The 24,451-nt window shown below is 46.6% G+C and overlaps 1 protein-coding gene across 13 annotated transcripts in view; it reads right to left on the bottom strand.

Moving 5' to 3' along the window:
• RAPGEF2 (Rap guanine nucleotide exchange factor 2) overlaps window positions 1–24,451 on the bottom strand; it is a 924,668-nt gene that overhangs the window by 659,523 nt on the left and 240,694 nt on the right. For all 13 annotated transcript variants that reach the window (XM_086962364.1, XM_086962365.1, XM_086962376.1 and 10 more), the window contains exon 2: window positions 21,829–21,899. In XM_086962364.1, the coding sequence (XP_086818490.1) occupies window positions 21,829–21,899 (71 nt within the window). The remainder of the gene's footprint in view (window positions 1–21,828; window positions 21,900–24,451) is intronic.

Below are 24,451 nucleotides of genomic sequence, written 5' to 3'. Positions count from 1 at the left end.
GACTGTCATGAGCTTCTCCTGCCGGAGATTGGACCTCGTGGGCGCGCACGCCCAGCCGGCGCCGTGCACATCCCCTGCCTGGTGCGCGCTGTTCAATGAAAGAAAGTGAAACTGGCTGCAGTGCCTCGCATCCATGCCGCGTTAGTGTCTTTCCCGTTTATTTCCCTCCACTTCTGGAGCCTCGGGGCCCAGGGCAGCAGCAGGACATGGGCGGAGTCCCTCTCGGGGGACTCGGTTTTTGGTTGGAGCCTCTCGGGCTCAGGGCAACAGCAGGGCATGGGCGGAGTCCCTCTCGGGGGACTCGGCTTTTGTTGGGGGCCTCCCGGGCCTCTAGGGGCCGCGGCGGCAGGGCATGGGCGGAGTCCCGCTCGGGGGACTCGATCTTCGTTGAGGCCTCACGGGCCTCATGGCACAAAAAGTCTCGGCCTGGAGGGGAGGGGCGGGCACCGGCAATGTGCCCCGACGCCCCTCCTCTCTATTCGGGACTCACCGGGTCGGCTGGCGCTCGGCGGCGGCACGGTCTCTCCTTCTCCAGCGGGGGCTCCCTCTTCTGCACGGGGGCCCCCCGCCATGGCTGGCACGACTCGGGAGACCGGAGGACAACAGGCAAAGCTTCCGCAAGGCAGTGGGAGCGGACACACCTCTTCCCGGCCCCGCCCACAACCAGGCGGTGGGCCGGACATCTGCTTCCGGTGTTTTCCTCCGGGCTGCGGCGGTGATTGTTCTCTCGGCAAATGAGGGGGGGCATCCTCTGGGCACGGCACAACGGGGTAGCTAGGTACGGCCGGGTGGGCACCGGCGGCGTACATGAAGCGCTCCTTCGGCGCTAGCAGGGAAACAACGCGTCACCCCAGTCGCCATCGGATCAGGGGAAAAGAGAGCGCTCTCAAGCGCTAGGGGCGAGATACAGCGCTTCCAGGCGCTAGAGCCACAGCAGCACAGGGTTCTTCAGGATTCCTGCGGAAGCGCTCCCAGGCGCTAGGTAGAAAGTATAGCGCCTCCAGGCACTAGGGCAACAGCAAGGGACAAAAGGTCTGGTTTTTTAAATCTTTTTGGCTTCTACCAAATTTTATGGTTTTGCTGTATTAGTGCTTGATCTTATGTAACATTTTTTTTAGTTTTTTTACTGTTTTTTTGTGTTCATTTTGTCTGAAAGTACTTTAATAAAAATGTTCTTGAACTAAAAGGGAGTCCAGCCTTTCCAATCCAGTTCCATGGCAGGTCAGACGTCCGTTTTCTGTGTGGACAAAAGGTGTGTTTAAGAGAGCAAGTCTTCACTTGTCTTTGTATCTCCCACTCTTCTTTAATAAGCTACTTCTGTTGGGAGCGTTTGCCAAACTTGGGTTTCCTACATGTTGGTGAAATCTATATCCCAAGTTAAAAGTATCTTGCCGTAAGTAGTAAAGTAAAACAAAAAAAGTTTTCCCTATCAGACTTTGAAGAAAATAATAATGTTTAGGGTCGAGTCTGCGGATGCATGCGCAAGCGCCTCGCTGTAAGACTCTGCGGTATTCAGTAAGGGCTTGGAGCCCGACTGTGTCTTACTATTTGTTGTCTTCACGTCACTCTTCTTTACTGGCTATGTAAGTGGCCAGTGCAGTCGAAACGTCACTTCCGACACTGGCTGTGCAACAGGGACTAAACACAGATGAATTCAAGTTTAATCCGTGCCAGTCCGGTGCTCCCGATGTAATTGAGGTACTATTTGATGCACCCACGTACTCCCCTCTCCCTGCTGCATCTTTCATAGTGCTAGAATGCGTTTCAGATCACTTTCCCCACACTGCATTCATTCTTGTTTAATTTGTTGAATGTGTGAGGTTTTTGCTCATATGGGGGGAGAAGTGAAGATTTGTGCATGGTGCTAGAGTCTGATCTTGCCATATAATAATGTACCTTCCCGTTTTCTTTATTAAAAGTGAAGAGGTTAGCCTTCAATAGTTGTCTATTTTTTTATTTTCTGGAGCATTTCTGTCACACAGGAGATTGTTGAGTAAATAGAAAAATCCTGGAAAAATATGTAGCATTTAACCACTACCCCTGCTTGTTTCACTCGGAGCGCATCTTGCATTTTCAGTAGAGACTTATCACAAAAACCTCCCACTGCAACTCGTAATTCTTATGACTTGTGGACAATTCTTTGCACTGCATACTTTTAGCCAACATCTCTATGTCTTCTATATCGCTCAAAGCTCGGCCAGTGCACACTAAATCCTGACTTGCAGCACCAGGACACGCAGCATCGTAAAAGAGACGTAGGCTAATGTGCAGAGCTGCCGACTTCAAAACTGCAGGACTTGGTTCCCTCCATCACCCCGCCGCTGCAGGCTGCACGAGCCCACCTCACTTTTCATTATTCTGTGTGCTGATCCATGGATGACGGCTGTGTCAGGTCTCACAACAGCACCAGCTCTCCTATTATGGCACCCTGGCTGTTTAATATAACAATTCAAAATAATTTACAAATAGCAGTCTCTGTGCCTCGCCTCAAAGTGCGAGAAGCCGAGAGAGTGGGCGAGAGGCTCCGCGCGGGAGAGTCAGCCTGGTGTCTGCCCACTCTGGTTCGGGGACAGGCCCTCCTTACAGGCTTTAATCGCGACAGTACATGTCACTTTAGACAGCTGCACACCCTTTGCCATTTCCTCTCTGAGGCTCTAGTCTCAGAGAGAAGATGGCAAACTAGTTGCATTGAGTCTGACTGTTCTTGTACAGAGCTTAGTAAAAACAGCAGCACTTCTTGTCACTTTGGTGTTGTGCCATTACTATTGAGAAGCTCCCACATCCATGCATCGCTACATAGTTGACACTACATTAAAATTACCACTACAGGGAATACCGCTGCATTGAATGAGGTAAGTTCGATTCAAACTTAACCTGAATAAAAAATGTATTCTTCATTATGTGTGTTTGTTGGAAACTATACACGTTAAATGAAGTTTAGTTGGCAAAACGACGGCATTACCTGGCACTCCATTCATGCCCACAGATTATATGGTCCCTCAAACAGCACTTGTCTAGGCTCCTTGGGTGAAATTTGAACCAGGCTGGCCTCATTTGCATAATTTCTGGAATTTCACAGTATGAAAATTTCCCCCAAACAATGCCATTACAATCCACATAATTACGCACCATTTGCAGAAAAAAAAGCATTTGCAATGCAATTGGTCTCACATTTACGCAACTTTGAGCTATTGACTATCTAAATAACAATACCTTTTATTTATGTTTTGGTTTTCAAAACATAAATACAAGGAATTGTCATTTACAATGCCAATAGCTCAAACTCTCACAAGGGCGAGACCTATTGCATTGCAAATGCTTATTTCTTTATTTATTTCCCACCCCCTTCTCTGTGTCCCCGAACCCCAGTCCACACCCCCCGCCCCCACTGGTTTTGACGGACGGGAGTCGCCACTGCTGGCATGGCATAGTATCACTCAAAACAGGGTATTGTGCAGTGTCTTGTGTTGTCTATGCGATATGGTAAAGTGGTCTGATGTAGTATACAGTACGCATGGCATGCTGTGGTGAGATCTGGTGTAACAGGTGGGCTGATGTATAGTAGATGTACAGAGGGGCCTAAATTAGTCTAATCGGTATAGGCAGCTTGTTCTGGTGTATGGTGTGTTTTGTAATGTGACATATAGTGGTCTTCAATTGTTTGGAACAATGAGTTGTGATTTGTGTTGTGTTTTGAGTTATGGTAAGGTCAGATAAGTGAGATGTGATGCAGTAGCAGGTAGTGTGATGTGGTGATGCGTTGCGTTGGGTTTGATATGGTGCGGTGGTGAGGTCAGATGAGGCCTAAGAAAATGTGAAGTTGGATAACATTTGTCTAACTGGCAAATGCGTTTTTAGGTTTGTGGTATGATGTATTAGAACATGTGAGGTGTGTTTGAAGATTATGTGAGGCGGTGATCAGGCGTTATAGTGGAAAATCAACAAAGTGTAGAAGGACAAAATGTGCGAAAAAGCAAAGCAGGCGGGCAGATGGGTCAGGAAGAGAGAAGCATAGCTATCAGGAGGTAGGAGGCAAAAAGGACAGCAGGAAAGGTGAAGGAGAGAAAGAGGGTGCAAGAAATAGGGGAAAAGCTGCAAAAATATTGGAAGAAATAGGAAGTGGAGAAAACAGCAAATAAATTGGAGAATTGGGTTAACAGTCATAGGGAAATGGGAATGTTTTGAAAAGAAGCAGGAGATGGGAAGAGGCAGAATGTTGGGAGTGGAAGAAGAGGTGGGAACGAGTTAGGAAAATACAAGAAGGAGGAACGGTAGTTTTCAGATGTAGAAGGATGGCGAGGTAGGAGGAGGCATGATGGCCAGAAAGTGGAGGAGTGGGCAATTTTATGGTGCATTCTTCCTTTATTAACTAGAAATCTGATACAATTACACCTTCTAATCTCAACATCTGTGGCTGATCAAAGAGTCCCAAGCTTTCGATCTCATCAATTTTTTTTATATAACAAACCAATCAAGTTGTTTATTACACAGGAATGCGGTCATCTAGGAAGGGGACTGTATTTTCATTACTCACATCAGTACTATGTAATAGCAGCTAGTCCCGAGCCAGCGTTTTCAAAAATAAAGTACATTTTAAAAGCACTCGTCACCAACTGGCAGCTCGAGCAGAGTATAAAAAATGCAGAAAACAGTAAACGGCATTAGATTAATTTCTAATGGCATCCTTTGGGCAGCCAAGACTGAAAACTCCATACATCCATAATTAGTGTGTTTAAATTGGGGACCGGCAAAATGACACTGGGTTGCAGTCCCTTGGCACGGAATGTATGGAATCAGTCTGCTCTTCAGAAATTGAGGTCATTGCCACAGAGGATTCCATGCATTATGCAAACTACTTTAAAAAAGACTCTTGCTCTTCACCAGCATCCAGTGGAATTCGTGCAAAGGAGGTGTACAATAAAGCATGTGCCCTGGGATGTACTGGATTACGCCTTAATAATTCATACGAGGCAGTCACAGTGGAGGATTCAATGAATTATTGGTAGCAAAAGCAAACCGCATTTTCGTAGTACATGGCTGACCTAGATAGCTATGGAGGGTTAGAAGATGGACAGGTGCTGGCGAATACAGACTTATTTACTACACCATAAAATGAATATGTTATTTATCTTCGGTAATGCTCTTTATGGTGGTCGGTGGTCACTCTAATTGCACACTTTTTGCCTTTAGAATTTTCCCTAGGTGCCAAACTGGATCCAGACGTTTTCCACAGCAGTGCTCTCAGGTACCACTAGGTGGCAACGTGCGGCTTCAAGCAGGCTTCGTTCTGCCCGGAAGTGACAGCAGAATATTACAAGACGTCTCCTGACCAAGATAAGAGCCAAGTCTAAGAACCTAAAAACCTTCCTTCTGAGTTTTGGGTTCCTCCCTGCCCTGTCCCAAAGGTACGCACCAGAGCTTCATAGATCAGGAATTGTCCCCGGGCCAATGCGTGTTGTACCAACAGTTCCTCCAGAGAATTGAGGGTGCTCGGGTTATAACAGTCACCAACGGTCACCGGCCCGTCCTACGTCCAGTCTAACAGTTGCCGGGCCGTGAGATAGGATCGACATGAGGCAGCCCCACTAGAAGCAGGGCTGGGGTATAAAGTGGCATGTTCCTAGTTTTCACTATACAGCACCACCAGCATTTTAGGGCCACCTTCAGCAGGGGACTAGGCTGAGGAATAAAAATCACCAGTCTGCGCAGCTACACCAGCAGCACTTTGGTCCAGTTCGTCTCCGGGTGGAGGGGTAGGGGGAGGTTCCTATCTAGCCATTGGGAAACCCACTGAAGTTGTGCTGCTAGAAAGTACAGCCCAAAGTCAGGAGCTCCCAGTACCTCCTCGTCTGGCGGACACTGCAGACGTCAAGTGACACTCAGTGAAGGCCCCATCCCTGATCACTTATCAGAGCAGGACATCTAACTGGCAGAACCAGGTGACCGGTACCCTAACCAGAAGATTTGTAAAGAAATACTGTAAGCGAGGAAGCATCACCATTTTGGAAATGTAAATCTGAGCCATGATTGGCAGCCATAGGAATCTACAGAAAGGGACACAAGCCTTAAGGGATCAAAGCACCCTTCCCAAGTTGCTCGCTCCTAAATTGTACAGGCTGTGATACACCTGAAAGCTCAGATATTTAAAAGATGAGGAGGGACCAGCTTGGACCAGGAGGACAGTCCAGAAGCTGCTACTCCCCTGGCAGAACCTGAAAGAGGTAGTTTTAGCCCTATTGACTCATAGATCCGAAAGTGTCCCAAACTCATCCAGTCTTCGGATCACACCCGGGGCATCAGCAGAAGCGTCAGTCAGATAAAGCAGGAGGTCGTTGACATAGAGCGAAATTATATATTCATCTATAACTATGCCACTGCCCATGCCTTCCTGATGAAACAGCTCTGCCAGAGGCTCGATGGCCCAGACAAATAAAAAGGGGGATAATGGGAAGCCCGGTCTCGTGCCCCAAAATACATCTTATTTTTGAGAGACCGAAGTGCTCGTCTTGACCCTCGCCGTTGGGTCAGAGTATAGATATATGACCCATTTAATTTAGCCTTCTCCAAGTCAACGCATGGCCATGATTTAAAAAACACAGTCAGCTGTATCAAATGCCATTTCAAGGTCCACCAACAAGAGCATGAAATCTGGTAGGGCAGGGTTATAGAAGACATGATAGAGCAACTGAGGTTAAGGGAGGTACTGCAGGATGAAATAAAGCCCTTCTGATCCCTGTGGATCAGCGCTGGCATGCAAGGCAGCAATCGAGTGGCCAGAACCTTACTGAGGCTCTTGAATCCATGTTGAGCAAGGGCAGGGGCTGGAAGGCGGATGCAGGAGCAACCACCACTTTAGTCTTAAGGAGGGGTACTACAATCAGGTCTATCGTGAAATCGGGCAAGGCTCCCAAGCTGAGCCACTCTGAGTAGAGCGTCTCCAGCCGAGGGGCCAGCTGACCCATAAATATTGAGAAAAACTCTGCAGGGAGTCCATTCCAGCCCAGCATTTTGCCGGTAGCAATTTCTTTAATGGCATGCCTAATCTCTTGTACTGTCACCGGACCCCCAGATCCTTCCTGGCCACATAAGTTAAAGTCCATCTGCAGGCCTTCTGGGAGTATCTGTGGGAGGTGATAAAGCGCTTCATAGTAGTCACGAAAAGCATCATTAATGGCCCCTTGGTAATACAGTAATGCACCATCCACGGCTTGAAGTTGGGTGATGGCCATGTCTCATGTTTCTGGTCGAATGAGCCATGTCAGGAGCCTCCCGGCCTTCCCTCCTCCTTATGAGCCAGGGCTATGTCATTTCTATAGTCGTGACAGTGAAAAAATTCTAGAGAAGTATTTTATTGCCCCTTCGACTCAAGGAGTCTACAGTGTGCCGTGGAGTCTACCCTATAAGCATTATCCAAGGTGTGAATTGGGGCATCTAGTCCTTGCAGCTCCTTGACCAATTCCCTCCTAACACCCACTGATTGACTCTAACAGTGTTCATGGACCGCCACCTTAAATGCCTCCCAGTCCATCAGGCCAGTGGATGCCACAACCTGGTTAGCATCAAAGTACCCCTCAGACTTCAAGTGGGAATCCGCAGGCGATCATCAATCAGCCGGAACCCCAGAAGCAATGGGCTGTGTTCCGACAAGGTATTCAGAGTGAGTCACGTACTGACTGAACCTGCTGGAAAACAGAAATCTGTCCAGTCGAGTATGTAGTGCATGGATGTGGGAATAGTAGGAGTAAACTCTTTCTAATCCATGCTCTGGGCGCCAGATGTCAGTTAGCTCCAAGTGCTGCAACCATTCATGGAGGATAAATGCTAGTCAATCTGCCTGCGCTCCAGGTAGGGTGGGGAGGTGTGTCAATCCAGCAAGAATCTGCAACGCAATTAAAGTCTCATCCCAGGAGTAGATTGTCTATCACTAGTTGCCCCAGGGACACTGAGTGGGATTAGGAAAAAAGTTACCTGGTCCTGGTTCAGTGCATAAATATTCCCCATTGTAATTTCCTTACCTAGTAATAATCTACCCTTGACCAAGAAATATCTCCCTTCTTTATCTTTGGAGGAGTGTTGGAGCTCAAAAGAGGCCCTGGCCCTAATCCACACCAAGGCACATGTGGAGTAGGAGGTGGTGTATAACTGACCGCACCATCTGCGTCGCAGGATCGCCACCTCCACACCTGTAAGGTGGGTCTCCTGCAGCATAGCAATGTGCACCCCGCTGCTTGTAAGATACTTGTGGATGTTATGTAGTTTGGAGGTGGACTCCAACCTCTGGTTGTTCCACGTCACAAATGTGAGACCTGAATGTTGAGCAGCCACCTATCCAAACAGAATATATGTTCCTCGTACTCAATCCTAAACCAGCCCCGCTCCCACACCCCTTCCCAGAACACGCACCGCAGTCCTCAAAACAACAACAAATACCCCAACTGCAAACTCCCCAACCCAAGGGCAGCATAGCAATGGCTTGCCATGCTTACCCTTGAAAAAAAAACATTGCACATTATCATAGGCCTGACTCTTCCAGACTCCTGGAAGGGGCTAAGTGTTGTGCGGCAGGCAAATGTTGTCTGACTTCATCAGTTCAGCTCCAGACCTGGAACAACATGCCACCTGGAAACAAGTCATGGTCCAGATTAGGCCATTCAGGCACCCCTCACCAAGGGGGTCACAGCAATCTGTTTAGGTGTTGACAGTGACCCCCACAGTCATTGCAGAAGCGGGCAAGCTATACTGACACCAAAGAGGCAAGCGGAAAAGGCAAGTGCTCCATCTTCTCACGTGACATGGGGGGAGCCCCAGGGAGCAAATCCTAGCCAACAAACATATCTGAGCTTTGCCAGGTCAGATCAGGTCCAGCGCTGACTGCGGGGTCACCTCTGGAGGATCCCTGTCGTCCATCATCGACCCCTCAGATTCCAAAATCACTGACTGCCGTTGGGGAACCGGTATCAGAGTTTGACAAAGGCAGTACTGTGATCTACGCGGTCGCTTGAAGTGCAGCTGCCTGAACTTTCTCTGTTTGGGATCTGGATGGTTTCTTTAAAGTCCCTCAATGACCTGCTCCCCAAGAGCATTTTCTGGGCCTATGCTTGACCCTGCATGCATGGCTGGAGGTGCCGATTTGGGGTCTTCACAGAAGAGTGAGGTATCATCGAGCATTATTGCCAGTTAAGTCGGGAACAGTAACAAGTAATGTAGACCCTCTTCCCGGAGTTCTCTCTTCATTTACAAGAATGTGGATCTTTTGGCTTGCATAGCAGCTGTGAAGTCAGGTAACAGCTAAACTCCCAAATTATCAATGGTGTATGGACCACCCACCAGGGCCATCTACAGGATTGTGTCTCTGTCACTGAAATAAAGTACCTTGGCCACCACTGGTCGAGGAGGATGGCCTGGCACCGGCGGCCAAGCCGGCACACTGTGTGCTCATTCTAGGGCAAAGAAAGGCAACAGATGATTTGGAGCAACCTCCGTCAGCGACCATTGCTCAAGGTAAGACATGTGTCTGCCCTCTGCACCTTCAGGGAGTCCTACCATGTGGATACTATTCAGACGGTTGCGGCCCTCTGCATACTCAGCAAGGTGTTCTTGGGTTTGCACCCTGTGGCTCAGGTCTGTCACTTACCAGGTCTACACCAGATGGTCTGGGAGCAACTCAACCACCGCCGCCTCCACCTCCACCTCCACCTCTTTCACTCGATCTGCCAATTTGTGGTGATCCACTCTCAGGAGCCCAGGCCAACCAAGACAGCACTAATATCTTGCTGGAGGGTAGTTTTAGCATTGGCAATGGCAGCAAGGAATTTATCCAGTTGAACTTATATGGGAGGTAGGGCTGGGTCAGGCTAATCTAAATTCACTGATCCAGCCTGGGTGCCTGATGGTTTAGCTTTTGGCTTCTCCCCGGTTGCTGCAGGGGCAAAGTCACAACATGGGCCCCACCAGGGGTTGACAAGCGCCTGACACTTCATGGCAGTCCTCACACAATGGCCAGTCAGGGCTACACTGTCACACTAGTACCAGTAGATTGTGGGTCATGTGGCCGTAAGGCATTAGGAGCAAAGTACAGAGGAGACTTGAAGACCCAAGCCGTCTACAAGTAAGTCAGCGCCAAACACCGACGCATGACCCGAGTTTCCTCGCTCAAGCAGTTCGTGCTCCCCCAAGTAAGGTCACTGCTCCTCACCTATACTGGCAGGAACTGCCACTGTACTATGAGGGGGTCCACCTCTTTCCCGTGAGCACCGGACTCAGACCAAAATGTCCTGCAGGACTGAACGGGCAAAATGACCGATCAGTCCTGGCTGTGAAGGCAATAATGCTTAGTGAACATGTGCACGGACGCCCATGTGGCAGAGAAAAAAAACTTTGGGAAAGTGATGAAATTGCCCAACATAAAAAGGCATCACAAATTTCAGCAAGGAGCTTGCCCTGCTACTCAGCACCAGCTAGCAAGGAAAAAACATTTGTTTAGGGCTGTTGCACTGAGAGACCCTGGAGCTTTCTTGCACGACAAGATGAAGTGATCGCGACAAGGAAGACTGTATTGTCAGATGACGCAATGAGCAGCTAGGCATCGGCTCAAAATGTCACCCACTGTAGCATCACAAATGATTTGGGAGGGTAAATGTTTGAAACATTTAATAACCTGTATTACAATAGGTGAGTTAAACAAGGACATTTGATCTAATAAGCACAGAAAGTTCAAAGGGGCCAAGAAATAACCTTTTTAAGAACCCACAGCAAGACCTTGCTGGTGCAAAGAAAAAATGAGTATTAAAATACCCGGCAACTTAACTTGCCCAGGGTTTGTCTTGAGGACTCCACACCAGGTCACAAATTTGTCCAAGCATCCAGTGTAAATACACTACACAGAAAGTTGCCTGGCAGCCAGGAAGAAACCCACACATGGAGGTGTAGGTTGGGCAGATTTGAATGGAAAACTCTACCATAATGCTGCAACAGAAGATCTTCCTGAAGTGGTACCCCAATCAGAGGGCAGATGCTCATGTTTACAAGTTCCAAATACCACACTTTGCTGGCCTAACTTAGGGCCACTAAGACGATTTGCGCTCAATCGTTCCTGGTTTTCTTCAGCGCGATGAGGAGGATAGGCAGAGGTGGGAAAGCATCTAAGACCTATGTGTTCCACCCCAGTCAAAATGAAACTTTTTTTTAGGACGTTTGTGGGAACACCAACAAACAAAGGTTTGAACACTGCACATTCTAAGAAGTGGCATAAAGATTTAGACAGTGTTCAGCTATGACTTTAGATCTTTAATCAAGAACCGCTAAGACTGCAGGAGGTTCAACATCAACTAGAGATGGCCTATGACTGATTGTGGCAAGTTTGCCTTCAACAGCTATTCAACGAGGTAGGGAAAAACTGGTAACCGCAACCGCTGAAGATGGGTGGTGACCACAGTCCGCACTTTGGTGAACATCACAGGGGCGTTAGTAAGACCGAAGAGGAACACGGCAGATTGAAAATGATCATGGCCAACCACGAACTGCAGGTAATGTCTGGGACTGTAGAATGGGCACATAAAATTACACGTCCTACAGGTTCATGGCTATCATTCAGTTGCCGGGATCTAAGGGAGGCAGAACCTGGGCCACTGTTTGAATTGGTTATACCACAGGAAGGCATGCAGATGACAAATTACTAATACATGACAAAGGCTTTATCCTTCAGCACGAGGAAATAGCAGGAGTAAAACCCAGTCCTTGCTTCAGAGTCCGGAAACTTCTCGATGGGCCACTTTGGATAGTACAGCTCCCACCTCTTGCAACAACAATGAATAAGAGGGGCCTGGCGGTGTCCATACGACAACTCTCTTAAGTAGCCTCAAAAGGGCCTAAACTGACGAGATAACTGTCTGGCAGGGGTAGACAGGCCCAAGAACAAACTGTGGCTCAGTTTAGTTTTCTAGAAGCTTTCTAGGACAGAATAAGCTTTTCCAACAAATGGGAGGGGTCTATCATAAGGCATAGAAAAAAAAAACCTGTGGATTCTGTATACGCATATTGATAGAACACCAGCCTAGGGCTGACTACTCCCCCTAAGCAATCAGTTGTGACCATACCTGCATGAATAACATATTTGACTGTATCCTGACAATCCTGAATGGTTCGAGCCAAGGAGGACTTAACTCTTCCACAAGGCTGTTATATGCCTGCTCTCTTCCACGAAAGAGCAGGCATAGAACAGTCTTGTAGGCAAAGCAAACATTTGTTTCTCAAATGTCTCAATCCTTACGACTTACAGTTGAGAAAGTGGGGGCATGGGGAATAAATTATGATTGGCCTTCCTGGTGGAAGCTTGGACCACCAATCTCTCAGGAGCAAGATGAAGCATTTGAAAAATCAGGGTTGCCAGACGCCACACTGTGGTGCCTAGCAACCTGCCTGTTCACCGTTGGGCATAAGCAAAGCTTAGATGAAGTGCCCCTAAGAACGTCAGTTAGGGCCTGGGTATTGGGAGTAGGGGCTCAGAGGCAGTAGGCCTAGGTTACAAAACTTTTCTCTCAACTTCAATTAAAGGAAATAAGTAGTAGGTCCCGGACTTCAGCAGCACATCGCATTACCGCTGTAGAGGAAGGAATCTCTTCCTCTGGTGGCTCAAATGGGGGGAATCAATCCTGTATCGGGGTAGTATCAAGTCTACTGGCCTCCTGTAAATCCATGCATGAACTTTCATCATCATAATGTGGGAATAAATCTCCCCACTGTTATTTCAGAGCAGAGTTAAACTATAGTCAGAATCGAAACCAAAAAGTTGATGGAGTCTCTGCATTAGTTGAAGTGTACTGACTGAATCAAGCTGCACATGAATGGGGGTGGAGGGCTAAAGTAGAGTATGAGGGTTACCTAAGTCAGTGTTTAGATGGATTCGGCTTGGGGTGGGACACTGGGGTCAGCAGTGGATCGCCCTCCGAAGCCGGCGACTTCGGGATCGTCGTCAATGAAAGAAGGTCCACTGTAAGTCTTGGAGCCAGAATGAAGTTTTAGCAGAACACAGGACTTGGACTCTGCAGAGGACAGATTCATCAACAGTAACCCAACTGGAGGCCTGTGAAGATATTTAGGGAACGAAGGCATGCTAGAGGGAGCCATAAGAGTGCCAAAAATACACAGTATGGCTCATTAAAGTCCATGACCTACTGCATTGTTGCTGATGGCCTGTGGAAACTCGAGGCGCATCAGAATCAGCTACTCAGTTGGGGATTGGAAGCAAGATTGAGTGGCACCTTGCCACCCTTGTGACTTCTCTTTAGATAGAAAGTGGTGTTCGATTCCCGCTCTCCTTCTGTATTTTCGCTTAGGATTTCGACTAATCAAAGGACTTTGACTGTGATGTAGGCCTGTCACAAGAGATGCCTCGAGAGCAGGAACGGGCAGGTGCCCTAGACCTGGAGAAGGACTTGCGCAAGATCTGTGACTACTTTCGATGTTTAGCGACATACAGTTTTACTTCACAACCTCAGCTAGTTTTTGGGTGCATGAGGACACACATAATGCACGACTTCACATTGTGCCCCGAGCCCAATCACCAAAGACACACCTTGTGCAGGTAAATTATGGACCTCTATTTTCAACGTTCAAGGCATACAAAGATGCAGAAAGAAAGGAATTGCTATCGGAGCAGAGGGGTGGCAACTCTGCTCTGTCACTTCTCATCAAGAATGAACACAATGGAGAGCCACTCAGCGAATGGGAGCACTGCTATGAAAAACTTCTAGATCCACTCTGGCATCTGGGAAATATTATTAAAAGTGAGGAATCTGTTGTGGGGAATATTCATCAGAAATAGTGGCAAGAAGAGCAACATATCCACCAATAATGTTGAATGTTGCTGTTCTTACTGCTTCTATACCAAAATGAAGGATATAATAAAATAAAGCTTTTGCAAGGCACGATCTGACCTTGGTGCCAACATTTCTTTTTCTTGCTTTTGCAATAAGTATGAGGGAATAAGGAAGCAAATCACTGCACCCCTAAATTCATACGTCTAATAAGGGGAACAGAGAGCAGAAAAATCAGCGAAAACTCACCAACTATCTAGCCAAAATGCACCTCTCCTGGCACCGAGGGCATAAAGAATCATAGACTAATGCCTCTCACCATAGTCACCAGTCTGCAACTGTATCGCCTCTGTGGAGTCGGGGAGAAGAACTGCCCAGGACCTCACCATATTAACCCTTACAATCCTCCCCTATTCAACTGTATAACCACCTACCAAAAAAACAAACATATGCAACAACCTTTTATCTAGGTCTGCGGCGATGTAGAAACTCAATATAGTTGGATGCATACACACAAATGAATCTAGAACAACTACTAAATGGGAGCGAGTTAACTTAGAAAGGTAATCCAAAACTCAGTAGCTGGCGGCTGATCTCTGTTTAGTTAAGTCTAGTAGATACCAAATCACAGCAGAGAGAGGAGAAATAAATACACTTGGTTAGGGGGCACAACAGCACCTAAAGTAGAAAACATGTTTAGAATGATCTGGTGGCCAAGCATGCCATCTGAACTGAGAATGAGGAGAGCCTAGGAAATCGTATCAAATCCCTGTAGCATATATGTATAAAATAACGAAAGAGAAAAACATACAGCACTGGTCAGACAGTGCTTTCCCCAGCTGTCTGGAAGTAACAGACACGATTATGTGGATTAAATTGCGCATCCCGTAACCAAACAGGGCAAAAGACAGTCTTCCTAGACTCCTGCAACACACAGCAAAGATGGACAACCTCCACAGGGCATCCTCTAAACTGCATTGCAGGCAAGGCATTATTGTGTAATGCAAATGAGCCTATAGCATAATCCAGGTAACCCCTCTCGAGAGGTAATGTAGGTGTAGCGAAAACATGCCAAAATGTAACTGCTCTTCGCAGTAGGTCTTGAGGGTGCCAATTATCAGCAGGTAGGGTAAGTCAGCACGTCAAAGTTGGCACACTACCCACTCACTGCTTGTAATTGTGGCAACTGATTATATGTAATTTTGTGTCCTAGGGAACTTAATTATTTTCTGCTCTTTTTGTAGTAATTACCGGAGACCATACATCAACTGAAGAAATAAAAGCAGTTTACTGTTAAGTATGCATGCATGCATAACATGCTATGCTTATAATCAATGTGCACTATTTTTGGACATTTCATCCCCACTGCCAAACAGTTCTCTTCCGTGCAATATGATTGTGAGAATTTGAGGATGCCATTGCAGCCACTCTACATCTATGTGCGAGGAAGGGAGTCCTTGCTACCGGAGATTGAGCTGGATATTTAGATCAGCTTAAATTTGCTCAAACTGAACATGTTTGCAGTACTGCAAGCAAGAGCTACCTCCTTTTCTAAGCATGCTCCTCACTTCTTCTCCATTATGTACCTCTGACTGGTCTCAAGGCTGGATAGGGAAGAGTAAATCTTCAAAAATACTTCAAACTGAAATAAGAATGCCACTATCTGCCTTCCATAAACAAGAGCAGTTGTTATACCCTGTTCCTTCCATGGCACATGTAACACACACAAAAATAAATAGCTGCTGATGGGGCTCAAGAGGACATATTACCATACAACTGGTCACCTAAAAATAAATTCCAAACCAATTTACAAATGGGCAGCAATGAATAACACATCATATTCTCTAAGTAAGCCCAATGTGTCTTTTAGGTGCCCTTTTCCCTGAGTGAACTGCAAATGAACTCAACAGGTGTTGTGTAGTTCCTATAAATACATAGGATCTGCACGTTTGAAGGTAACATACTAAGGATTGGTGTCGAGACCTTTTCCGGATAGCCCAAAAGGATATGTTAGCCTTTAGACCAGCAAGTTAACAGTGCCACTATAAGCCCCTTAAGCGTACAAAGGAGAGAATAGTTTCTGGCAACCATTGAACATGACAACCCTTGACCCTTCAGGGATCGTGGAAACAGTGCGGTACTTTTCTGCATCCCCTTGCTAACAAAGTCCAAAAAGACCTGGTCAGGGATAGTAAGTGCTATATAAATACAGTGACAATTATAATACTGGACTTTGTGTAGAATTACTAGACAAGCTACACCACTGCTAGAGTGCCTTTCCCGATTTGGGTTAATTAAAAATAAATTTGGCGAGAGGAGGAGCCAAGATGGCGACCTGAACGGACGTGTGGTCGCTCGGCTCCGCCGGCTCTGGAGACCCGCATCTACATCCTGCCTGTTATCCTGCGGATCCTTTTGCCTGAAATGTGCGGGAAAAGGAGCCGATTCTGACGGTGTCCCTCTGACCTCTCCGCCCGCCCGGAGTCGGAAGTTCCTGAACGGATCGCCTCTGCCCTGGGTCTCCGCCCGCTCCTCGGCGCCTGCCGGACTTCGTTTGCCCCGAGGTAATTGTTCTGCTGCGGCGGCTGAATACAACACGGGGGTGCTTTCACCAGACTGCTGCTTGGCTGACACCTGCCTTCGCTGCCCTGCCGAGAGCACACGGAGCTGCACCGGGACGAATGTGAGAGGGCTTGCCTGAGGTCCCTTTGTTCGTGGCCGCCATGATGCTGGTCGGCTCTTCCCGTTACTGTGCCTATTACCGGTGAGCTCCTCACAGTCCTGCCCGCCTACCTCGCAACCGGCTGTCCTCTGATTACATGGCATACAGGAGGGGATACAGTCTGCTACAGGGACGACAACTGCTTTCTGACCGGGTCCCGCGGCCCCCCGTTTCTCCCCCCCCCCCAGCACCCCGTGGACTGAGGACAAGATGGCGGTGCCTGCTCTCCGGCGCTGTGGGGATGACACTGTGCTTTCCTTTTGGGAAGGCGAGTACACCTTCGTGCAGGGGGCCGGATCGGATTTTTCCTCAGGGAGTGAAGAGCTACGTGACTCACAGCCGGAATGGACCTACAGGGATGTGATGACGATCTTGGGTGAGGTACGATCGGAGATGCTGCATAACTACAAAGTACTGAGTGAGACACTTGATGCATGTGCCCATGATATGAGCCGAGCGCAGGGGGTTTACCCCCGACAAGGTCTGGAATTGACTTTGCTACAGTCTGCCAGCCCATCGCCGCCTCATGGTGCTACTGTAGCGATTGAGGGAACTACTGCTGAGGCTTCTGGAGACTTGTTGCCACCCGTCAGAACTGCTGCTGCAACATTGTCTCCCCTTTGTTCTCTGACTGGCTGTCTGCCTCGTGTAACAGTCTCGCTGCTTTGTTCACTGCTAGCCTGCTCTCCTGCCTTGTCCCCTGCTCCTTCCTTGAAAAGTTTGACTTCCCCATCTCGTGACTTTTGTCGCCTGTATGCCTCGGAAGAGCGTTTTAATAGGGGAATACTACCTACGGGGGACAGGCGATGCTCTCTCAGCGACTGTGCACCTCCCCCATCCTCGGAGCGGCCATGTTTCTTTGTCGACTCGACTGCATCGGATTGCCACTTAGGGTGGGTGATAGAATGAATCCCAGGTCGGGCCAGGGCTAGGCGGTCCCCTCGCTGCATTGATATACTGGCGGGTGGAGGCTACGAGGGACCCGACTTTTGCTTATGACATTGTGTACTGTTTGTTGACTCTCCCCAATGGTTAGACCTCTGGTGAAGCTATCTGCTACCGATACTGGGGTAGAGAATGTTTAATGAGCCGGCGGAGTCCGAGCGTGTATGATGTGGCCCTCCTCCCCGTCGTTCTTTAATGGGAGTCCAGGGATAGATTTCTTTCCTTGCTCCCTATATCACTGGTGAAATTTTTTCTTTCTTTCCTTTTTCTTTTCCTCTCTCTACTTCTCTTTTCTTCCTAAATTTCGGGTTTTTGGGGCGACAGACACTCTGCTGGGGGGGGGGGGGGGGGGGGCAGGCCGTAGCCTCTGCATGTGTGTAGGGTGGGGGGTTATATTTAGTTTTAGTTAGTTTCTATGGTGCCTATGTATGATCTTCTTTTATGATTTTCTCTTTCTTTCTGTTCTGAGTCTGCGATAGGGGTTTAGTAGGGAGTGGGTAGCACTGTGGGTGGTGCGTAAATGCGAACTGACTCTCCTGATGCTTTGTACTGTACTGCCGTTTTGATGGGGGGTTCCTCGCTACTGTTGTTACTTCTTGATGCTGCCTGCCCATGTGGTGAAGTTAATGTACGGACTCAGTCCTCCTTGGTTCTATTCTTCACTGATTTGTCTTTAGACTAAAAATTTAAAAATTTTAACCTTCAATGCTCCTTCTCCCTAGCGACATTATTCCGTTCGGTGTAACTGCTGTTAATTGTTGCTATATTGCCTGATGGCGCTGGGGGACCGTATAGCTTGCCTCTGTGCATAAAAGTATCGTGGCCGGCCTGACGGTTGTAGGCCCGTATTTGTACCATTCTTCTTGCACAATAAAGGTTTTCAAAAATTAAAAAAATAAAAATTAAAAAAAATACATTTGGCTGTGGGTTTCTTTGTAAGCTAAGTTCACTAGGAAGAACGGTCCGCACTTCCAGGGGTACTAAGATGATATTTTGACAAACATCAAGAGTTAAACTTTATCAGGCTAAAACTTTATACATAAAATAAATAAATAAATACCTGGTATGTTCATGGGCAGTCCAGTTAGATATCCATCTCAGACTGAATTGGACATGTCCTATGAACATCATAATGCTACTCAAATGCAATGAATGCTAATTTGTTTAACAACCTTCAGATTTATGTTGCTCACTCCAGAGTGCATAGACAATGGGCTCACACAGCAAAATTAGATATTCAGAAGGCAGATGTCCAGAGGGAATATTCCTCCCACCCTTCCTCTTCCCTCGTCCACAGACTCTCTTGTGTCACTTTACGCACAGTCTCCATGTATGCCAAGGACCCTCTCCCTCAGTGCCAAAGTAGCAAGTCACATACCATTTCACAAGGCATGCTATCTACAGTGACCCTTTTCATCAACAGTGACCTAGTCACAATCAACAGCAAAGCTTTCAGAATCCAGTGCATACCAAAGTCAAAGCCCCCCATACCCAATCACAATCACAACCTTCTCAATCGATCACTTTCTGGCTGGTGCTTTAACGGGGACTTTCACGGAGAATGGAGTGGGAGACATCTTGTTAAAAATACTAGTCAGCCGCTGCATGCAAAAAATTCCAATGGAGGACTGAATGGTAACCTGGGTGGTCAGAAGTTCTTTGATTTGGTATGAGAAAGAAATAAGGGTGTGCTTGCTTGGTGCATTAACTGCTGTGCCTTTGTAGAATGGAAAAGGTATTGGACGTTGCTAAAAGGCCCACCACCTGTACTGCAGCAGGTTATCAGCTGCATATTCAGTCGAACATGCAAACATTCTATGGCACCGGGAAAAGGAGGTACACTTGGGAAGCACACAATAAATAAACAGTGAAAAGTGTTGTGGCTTCTAACATACATTTTTCCGAAACTGAAGAACATACTGTTCTTGCAATAAGAGAGATAGGTTGGTGGAAGTAAACCTGATGTGGACGATCATAGCTTGAGAGACACAACTGCCAACTAGAAAATGAAAAGACAGCAGAGTATCAGAACTTGATATAGACAATGAGAGGCAAAGCCTGAAATCTAAAAGCACTGGCTTGATAAAAAACAAATTCAAGAGAGGCCTAGCATCATCAAAATGGAAACAAAAGAGTGGTCTCTTCCATCCTAAAGAAAGTCAATCATGCCACAGAGGATGTCAACAACTACTGACATATCTCTATTCTCAATGGGCTCAGATGATTAAAATATTTGTTGTCAAGCAACTTCTGGGTCACCTTGAAGGTGCTGCTGCTTTGGACCTCTGTCAGGCTGGATTTTGCCCTGGTAGTGGTACAAAAACACAGCTGTTCAGAGATGGTGGTAGATAGATTAGATTTAAAATGAGGACAACTACGATGGGTTCTATACTGCTGATGAAAAGATCCAGACAAATCAACTTGTTGAGGTTGACACCTCTATTAGCTTAAAGGTGGTAAACTTCTCTCTTAGATGAAAGATCTCAAACACTTTCTCGCCTACCTTTTCAGTCCGAGATTTTGTCCATTTATCGTGATTGCAACAGAGTTCCTTTCAGACCCGCCTGTAGCTTCTGGCCTTGCTGTTGAGATTATTTGGCAGCATTACATGGAGGATACCCAGAGGCTTGTTCAGCTGCATCAAACGTCGTCTGTGTTAGCTTTGCCCCATGACAGACTCTTGGCCAAAAACAATAAAGGAATCATAGCTTCCTCCACTCATATTCCAACATAATGGAGAGAATACTTGTGGGAAAAGACAGCCTTTGGTGGGATGCTCTCTTTGGCCAGACACTATGAGTGACCTCCTGTATCAGCACCTGTAATGAAATATCTAATCGCACATGACCAAAGGTCTGTCTTTTAAGTGTCATAATAAGCTGTTCTTCGGCCTTCCTCCTAACACTGTTGTCAGCTGCAATGTGTACAGAACTTTGCAGTATACATTGACATGATGCTGAAGAAAGGTGATCCTGTGTGAGACACCTGCAGAGGTTTGACCTGGGTTCTGAGATTTTTTAAAGTTGTCTTAAGCAAAAGCATTTAATGGTCAAGATCCTTTAAGCATCACCATTTGTGTTCTTCATAACAAGATGTCCAGATCTCTTCGATTTGCCACTTGGTTTCTCCTCCATTTCTTACATCAAAAAGGCTTGCGATCAGCCAAGTTCAAGAACAACTGGATTTTAGGAGAACCTTGAACATTGTTCTGTTTGCATTTCTGATGCATTGGAAATATTTTTTTCTAGCATCAAGGAGCCACTTTTTGGCGTTTACTGTGATTTAGAAATGTTTTAAAAAAACATCTGAGATTAGGCTGGAAATGAGGAAAGAAGAATGTTTAATCAGAAAAAGAGAGAGAGCTAGTAGCAATAAAGCAGCACAAGACATACATGAAGGCAATCAAATACTGGACAAGAAACAATTGGCCAATCAAGTAGTTATGTGTGTGATACAGTGAGAGACAGGCAGCTGCTAAATAAGAAATCAGATCAATGTTGGACAATACCTTAGTGCAGGAGGTCTAAACGTATATTATTTTCTCAATTTTTGCAACCAATATTTTGGAAAGAGATCCCCCCACAGCCACCTTTTAGAAACGTGTGTGACTACACTTTTTATGGGGTGTCGTAGGCACAGCAGTGTAAATAAACTAGAACAATAAATTCCTAACTTTGTAGAACCCCAAGGTGTTTTGGTCTTTTCAAAGGGGCATGTTTGGGTCTCACCCGCCAAGCTGATGTCAAAGGTTGACAACTGTTTCTTCTGGCGAGAACTCCGATTAATAAGTACATTTATAAAACTACTTGGTGCAGCTGTGAAAAGTGTAGGCTCTGCAGGCCACAGTGCACACAGCACTTTTCAAGCAACACAATGTGGGATATTCTGTAAAGGGCACACTTGTTACTTCACTGGAGCTGCACAGTGCTTTAATTTGAGCCAAGAAAATGCCATGCTTCTTCACCTCTGTCAAACAAAACTGCTCACCCCTTTAAACATCAGCTGTTCAAATACAAGAAGCATAATGACATGAATGAGAAAGCCTGCTGATGCTTTTCAAATGAGTGTTACTTGGTATATTTCAGCTATTCCCATATTTAACTTATGCATGTAAATAGGTTGATCTTACTGCCTCTATGTACAAAAAATCCTGATGAAAAGCTTGGCAGTGCCTGGAAGGCAATAGCAGTCTAATTGCAGGGAGGAAGGAAGGCGCTGAAATCAATATTATGCTATTACTGGCAGTTTTGCATGGACAAAGCCTGTAAACCAGAGGAACCTGGGCAATCAATAGACTCAAGGCAGTGCATTCATAGGTGCCCTTCGCTGGCGCGACCAGGTGCCTACCTCAGCTGATGCTCCCTCAGATTGGACAAGGCTTCCATTCCATGGAGGTACGAGTACACGATCTCCAGGTCCTGCAAACGACAAAAAGGTCTCAGTCAGTGACGTAAAAGCACACAAAAGCACATGGCATTGCAAACAAGAAAGATTTCAGTATTTTATATATCGGCACCATGGTACCTTTCAGGCACTTAAGGGCGATTTGAAATGCTTCGAGTAGAGAAATGAGGGTGCAGGAAATGGTGCAGAAGTAAGAATGGGTGAGTGAAAAGAGAGGGCACAGGCGTAGGGATAAGGATGGGCCGTAGTGAGTGACAGGAGTGGCCACAGAGAGCGGTGGAAAAATACGTGGGAAGAATGACAGGACTAGGTATGGGAAGCAGGGCAAGGTATCATGGTGTGACCGGGAGGAATGAGTAAGGGGCGGATAGAAGTGTATATGGAGAGAATGGGAGAAGTGCGTTATAAAGAGGATGTGTATACGCGAAGAATGGGAGCAGTGCGCTATAAGGTGGTTGTATATAAATGGGGAGATTGGGAGCAGTGCGTTATAAAGTGGGTGTGTATACGGGAAGAATGGGAGCAGTTCGTTAAAAGGTGGGTGTATATACATGCGGCGATTGGGAGCAGTGTGTTATAAGGTGGGTGTGTATATATGGAGAGAATGGGAGCAGTGTGTTATAAGGTGGGTGTGTATATATGGAGAGAATGGGAGCAGTGTGTTATAAAGTGGGTGTGTATACGGGAAGAATGGGAGCAGTGCGTTATAAGGTGGGTGTGGATATATGGAGAGTGTGTTATAAAGTGGGTGTGTATACGGGAAGAATGGGAGCAGTGTGTTATAAAGTGGGTGTGTATATATGGAGAGAATGGGAGCAGTGTGGTGTAAAGTGGGTGTGTATACGGGAAGAATTGGAGCAGTGCGTTATAAAGTGGGTGTGTATACGGGAAGATTGGGAGCAGTGCGTTATAAGGTGGGTGTGTATATATGGAGAGTGTGTTATAAAGTGGGTGTGTATACGGGAAGAATGGGAGCAGTGTGTTATAAAGTGGGTGTGTATACGTGAAGAATGGGAGCAGTGCGTTATAAAGTGGGTGTGTATACGGGAAGAATGGGAGCAGTGGGTTATAAGGTGTGTGTGTATATATGGACAGAATGGGAGCAGTGTGTTATAAAGTGGGTGTGTATACGGGAAGAATGGGAGCAGTGCGTTATAAGGTGGGTGTGTATATATGGAGAGTGTTATAAAGTGGGTGTGTATACGGGAAGAATGGGAGCAGTGTGTTATAAAGTGGGTGTGTATACGGGAAGAATGGGAGCAGTGTGTTATAAAGTGGGTGTGTATACGGGAAGAATGGGAGCAGCGCGTTATAAAATGGGTGTGTATACGGGAAGAATGGGAGCAGTGCGTTATAAAGTGGATGTGTATATATGGAGAGAATGGGAGCAGTGTGTTATAAAGTGGGTGTGTATACGGGAAGAATGGGAGCAGTGCGTTATAAAGTGGGTGTGTATACGGGAAGAATGGGAGCAGTGCGTTATAAGGTGGGTGTGTATATATGGAGAGAATGGGAGCAGTGTGTTATAAAGTGGGTGTGTATACGGGAAGAAGGGAAGCAGTGTGTTATAAAGTGAGTGTATATACGGGAAGAATGGGAGCAGTGCGTTATAAAATGGGTGTGTATACGGGAAGAATGGGAGCAGTGGGTTATAAGGTGTGTGTGTATATATGGACAGAATGGGAGCAGTGTGTTATAAAGTGGGTGTGCATACGGGAAGAATGGGAGCAGTGCGTTATAAGGTGGGTGTGTATATATGGAGAGTGTGTTATAAAGTGGGTGTGTATACGGGAAGAATGGGAGCAGTGTGTTATAAAGTGGGTGTGTATATATGGAGAGAATGGGAGCAGTGTGTTATAAAGTGGGTGTGTATACGGGAAGAATGGGAGCAGTGTGTTATAAAGTGGGTGTGTATACGGGAAGAATGGGAGCAGTGCGTTATAAGGTGGGTGTGTATATATGGAGAGAATGGGAGCAGTGTGTTATAAAGTGGGTGTGTATACGGGAAGAATGGGAGCAGTGTGTTATAAAGTGAGTGTATATACGGGAAGAATGGGAGCAGTGTGTTATAAAGTGGGTGTGTATACGGGAAGAATGGGAGCAGCGCGTTATAAAATGGGTGTGTATACGGGAAGAATGGGAGCAGTGCGTTATAAGGTGGGTGTGTATATATGGAGAGAATGGGAGCAGTGTGTTATAAAGTGGGTGTGTATACGGGAAGAAGGGAAGCAGTGTGTTATAAAGTGAGTGTATATACGGGAAGAATGGGAGCAGTGCGTTATAAAATGGGTGTGTATACGGGAAGAATGGGAGCAGTGCGTTATAAGGTGGGTGTGTATATATGGAGAGAATGGGAGCAGTGTGTTATAAAGTGGGTGTGTATACGGGAAGAAGGGAAGCAGTGTGTTATAAAGTGAGTGTATATACGGGAAGAATGGGAGCAGTGCGTTATAAAATGGGTGTGTATACGGGAAGAATGGGAGCAGTGGGTTATAAGGTGTGTGTGTATATATGGACAGAATGGGAGCAGTGTGTTATAAAGTGGGTGTGCATACGGGAAGAATGG

This window comes from Lissotriton vulgaris, chromosome 3_1 (genome assembly GCF_964263255.1).
Source record: "Lissotriton vulgaris chromosome 3_1, aLisVul1.2, whole genome shotgun sequence".
NCBI classification, from domain to species: domain Eukaryota; kingdom Metazoa; phylum Chordata; class Amphibia; order Caudata; family Salamandridae; genus Lissotriton; species Lissotriton vulgaris.
Note: the sequence above shows the minus strand (reverse complement) of the source record. Positions and strands in the feature narration are given on the sequence as shown.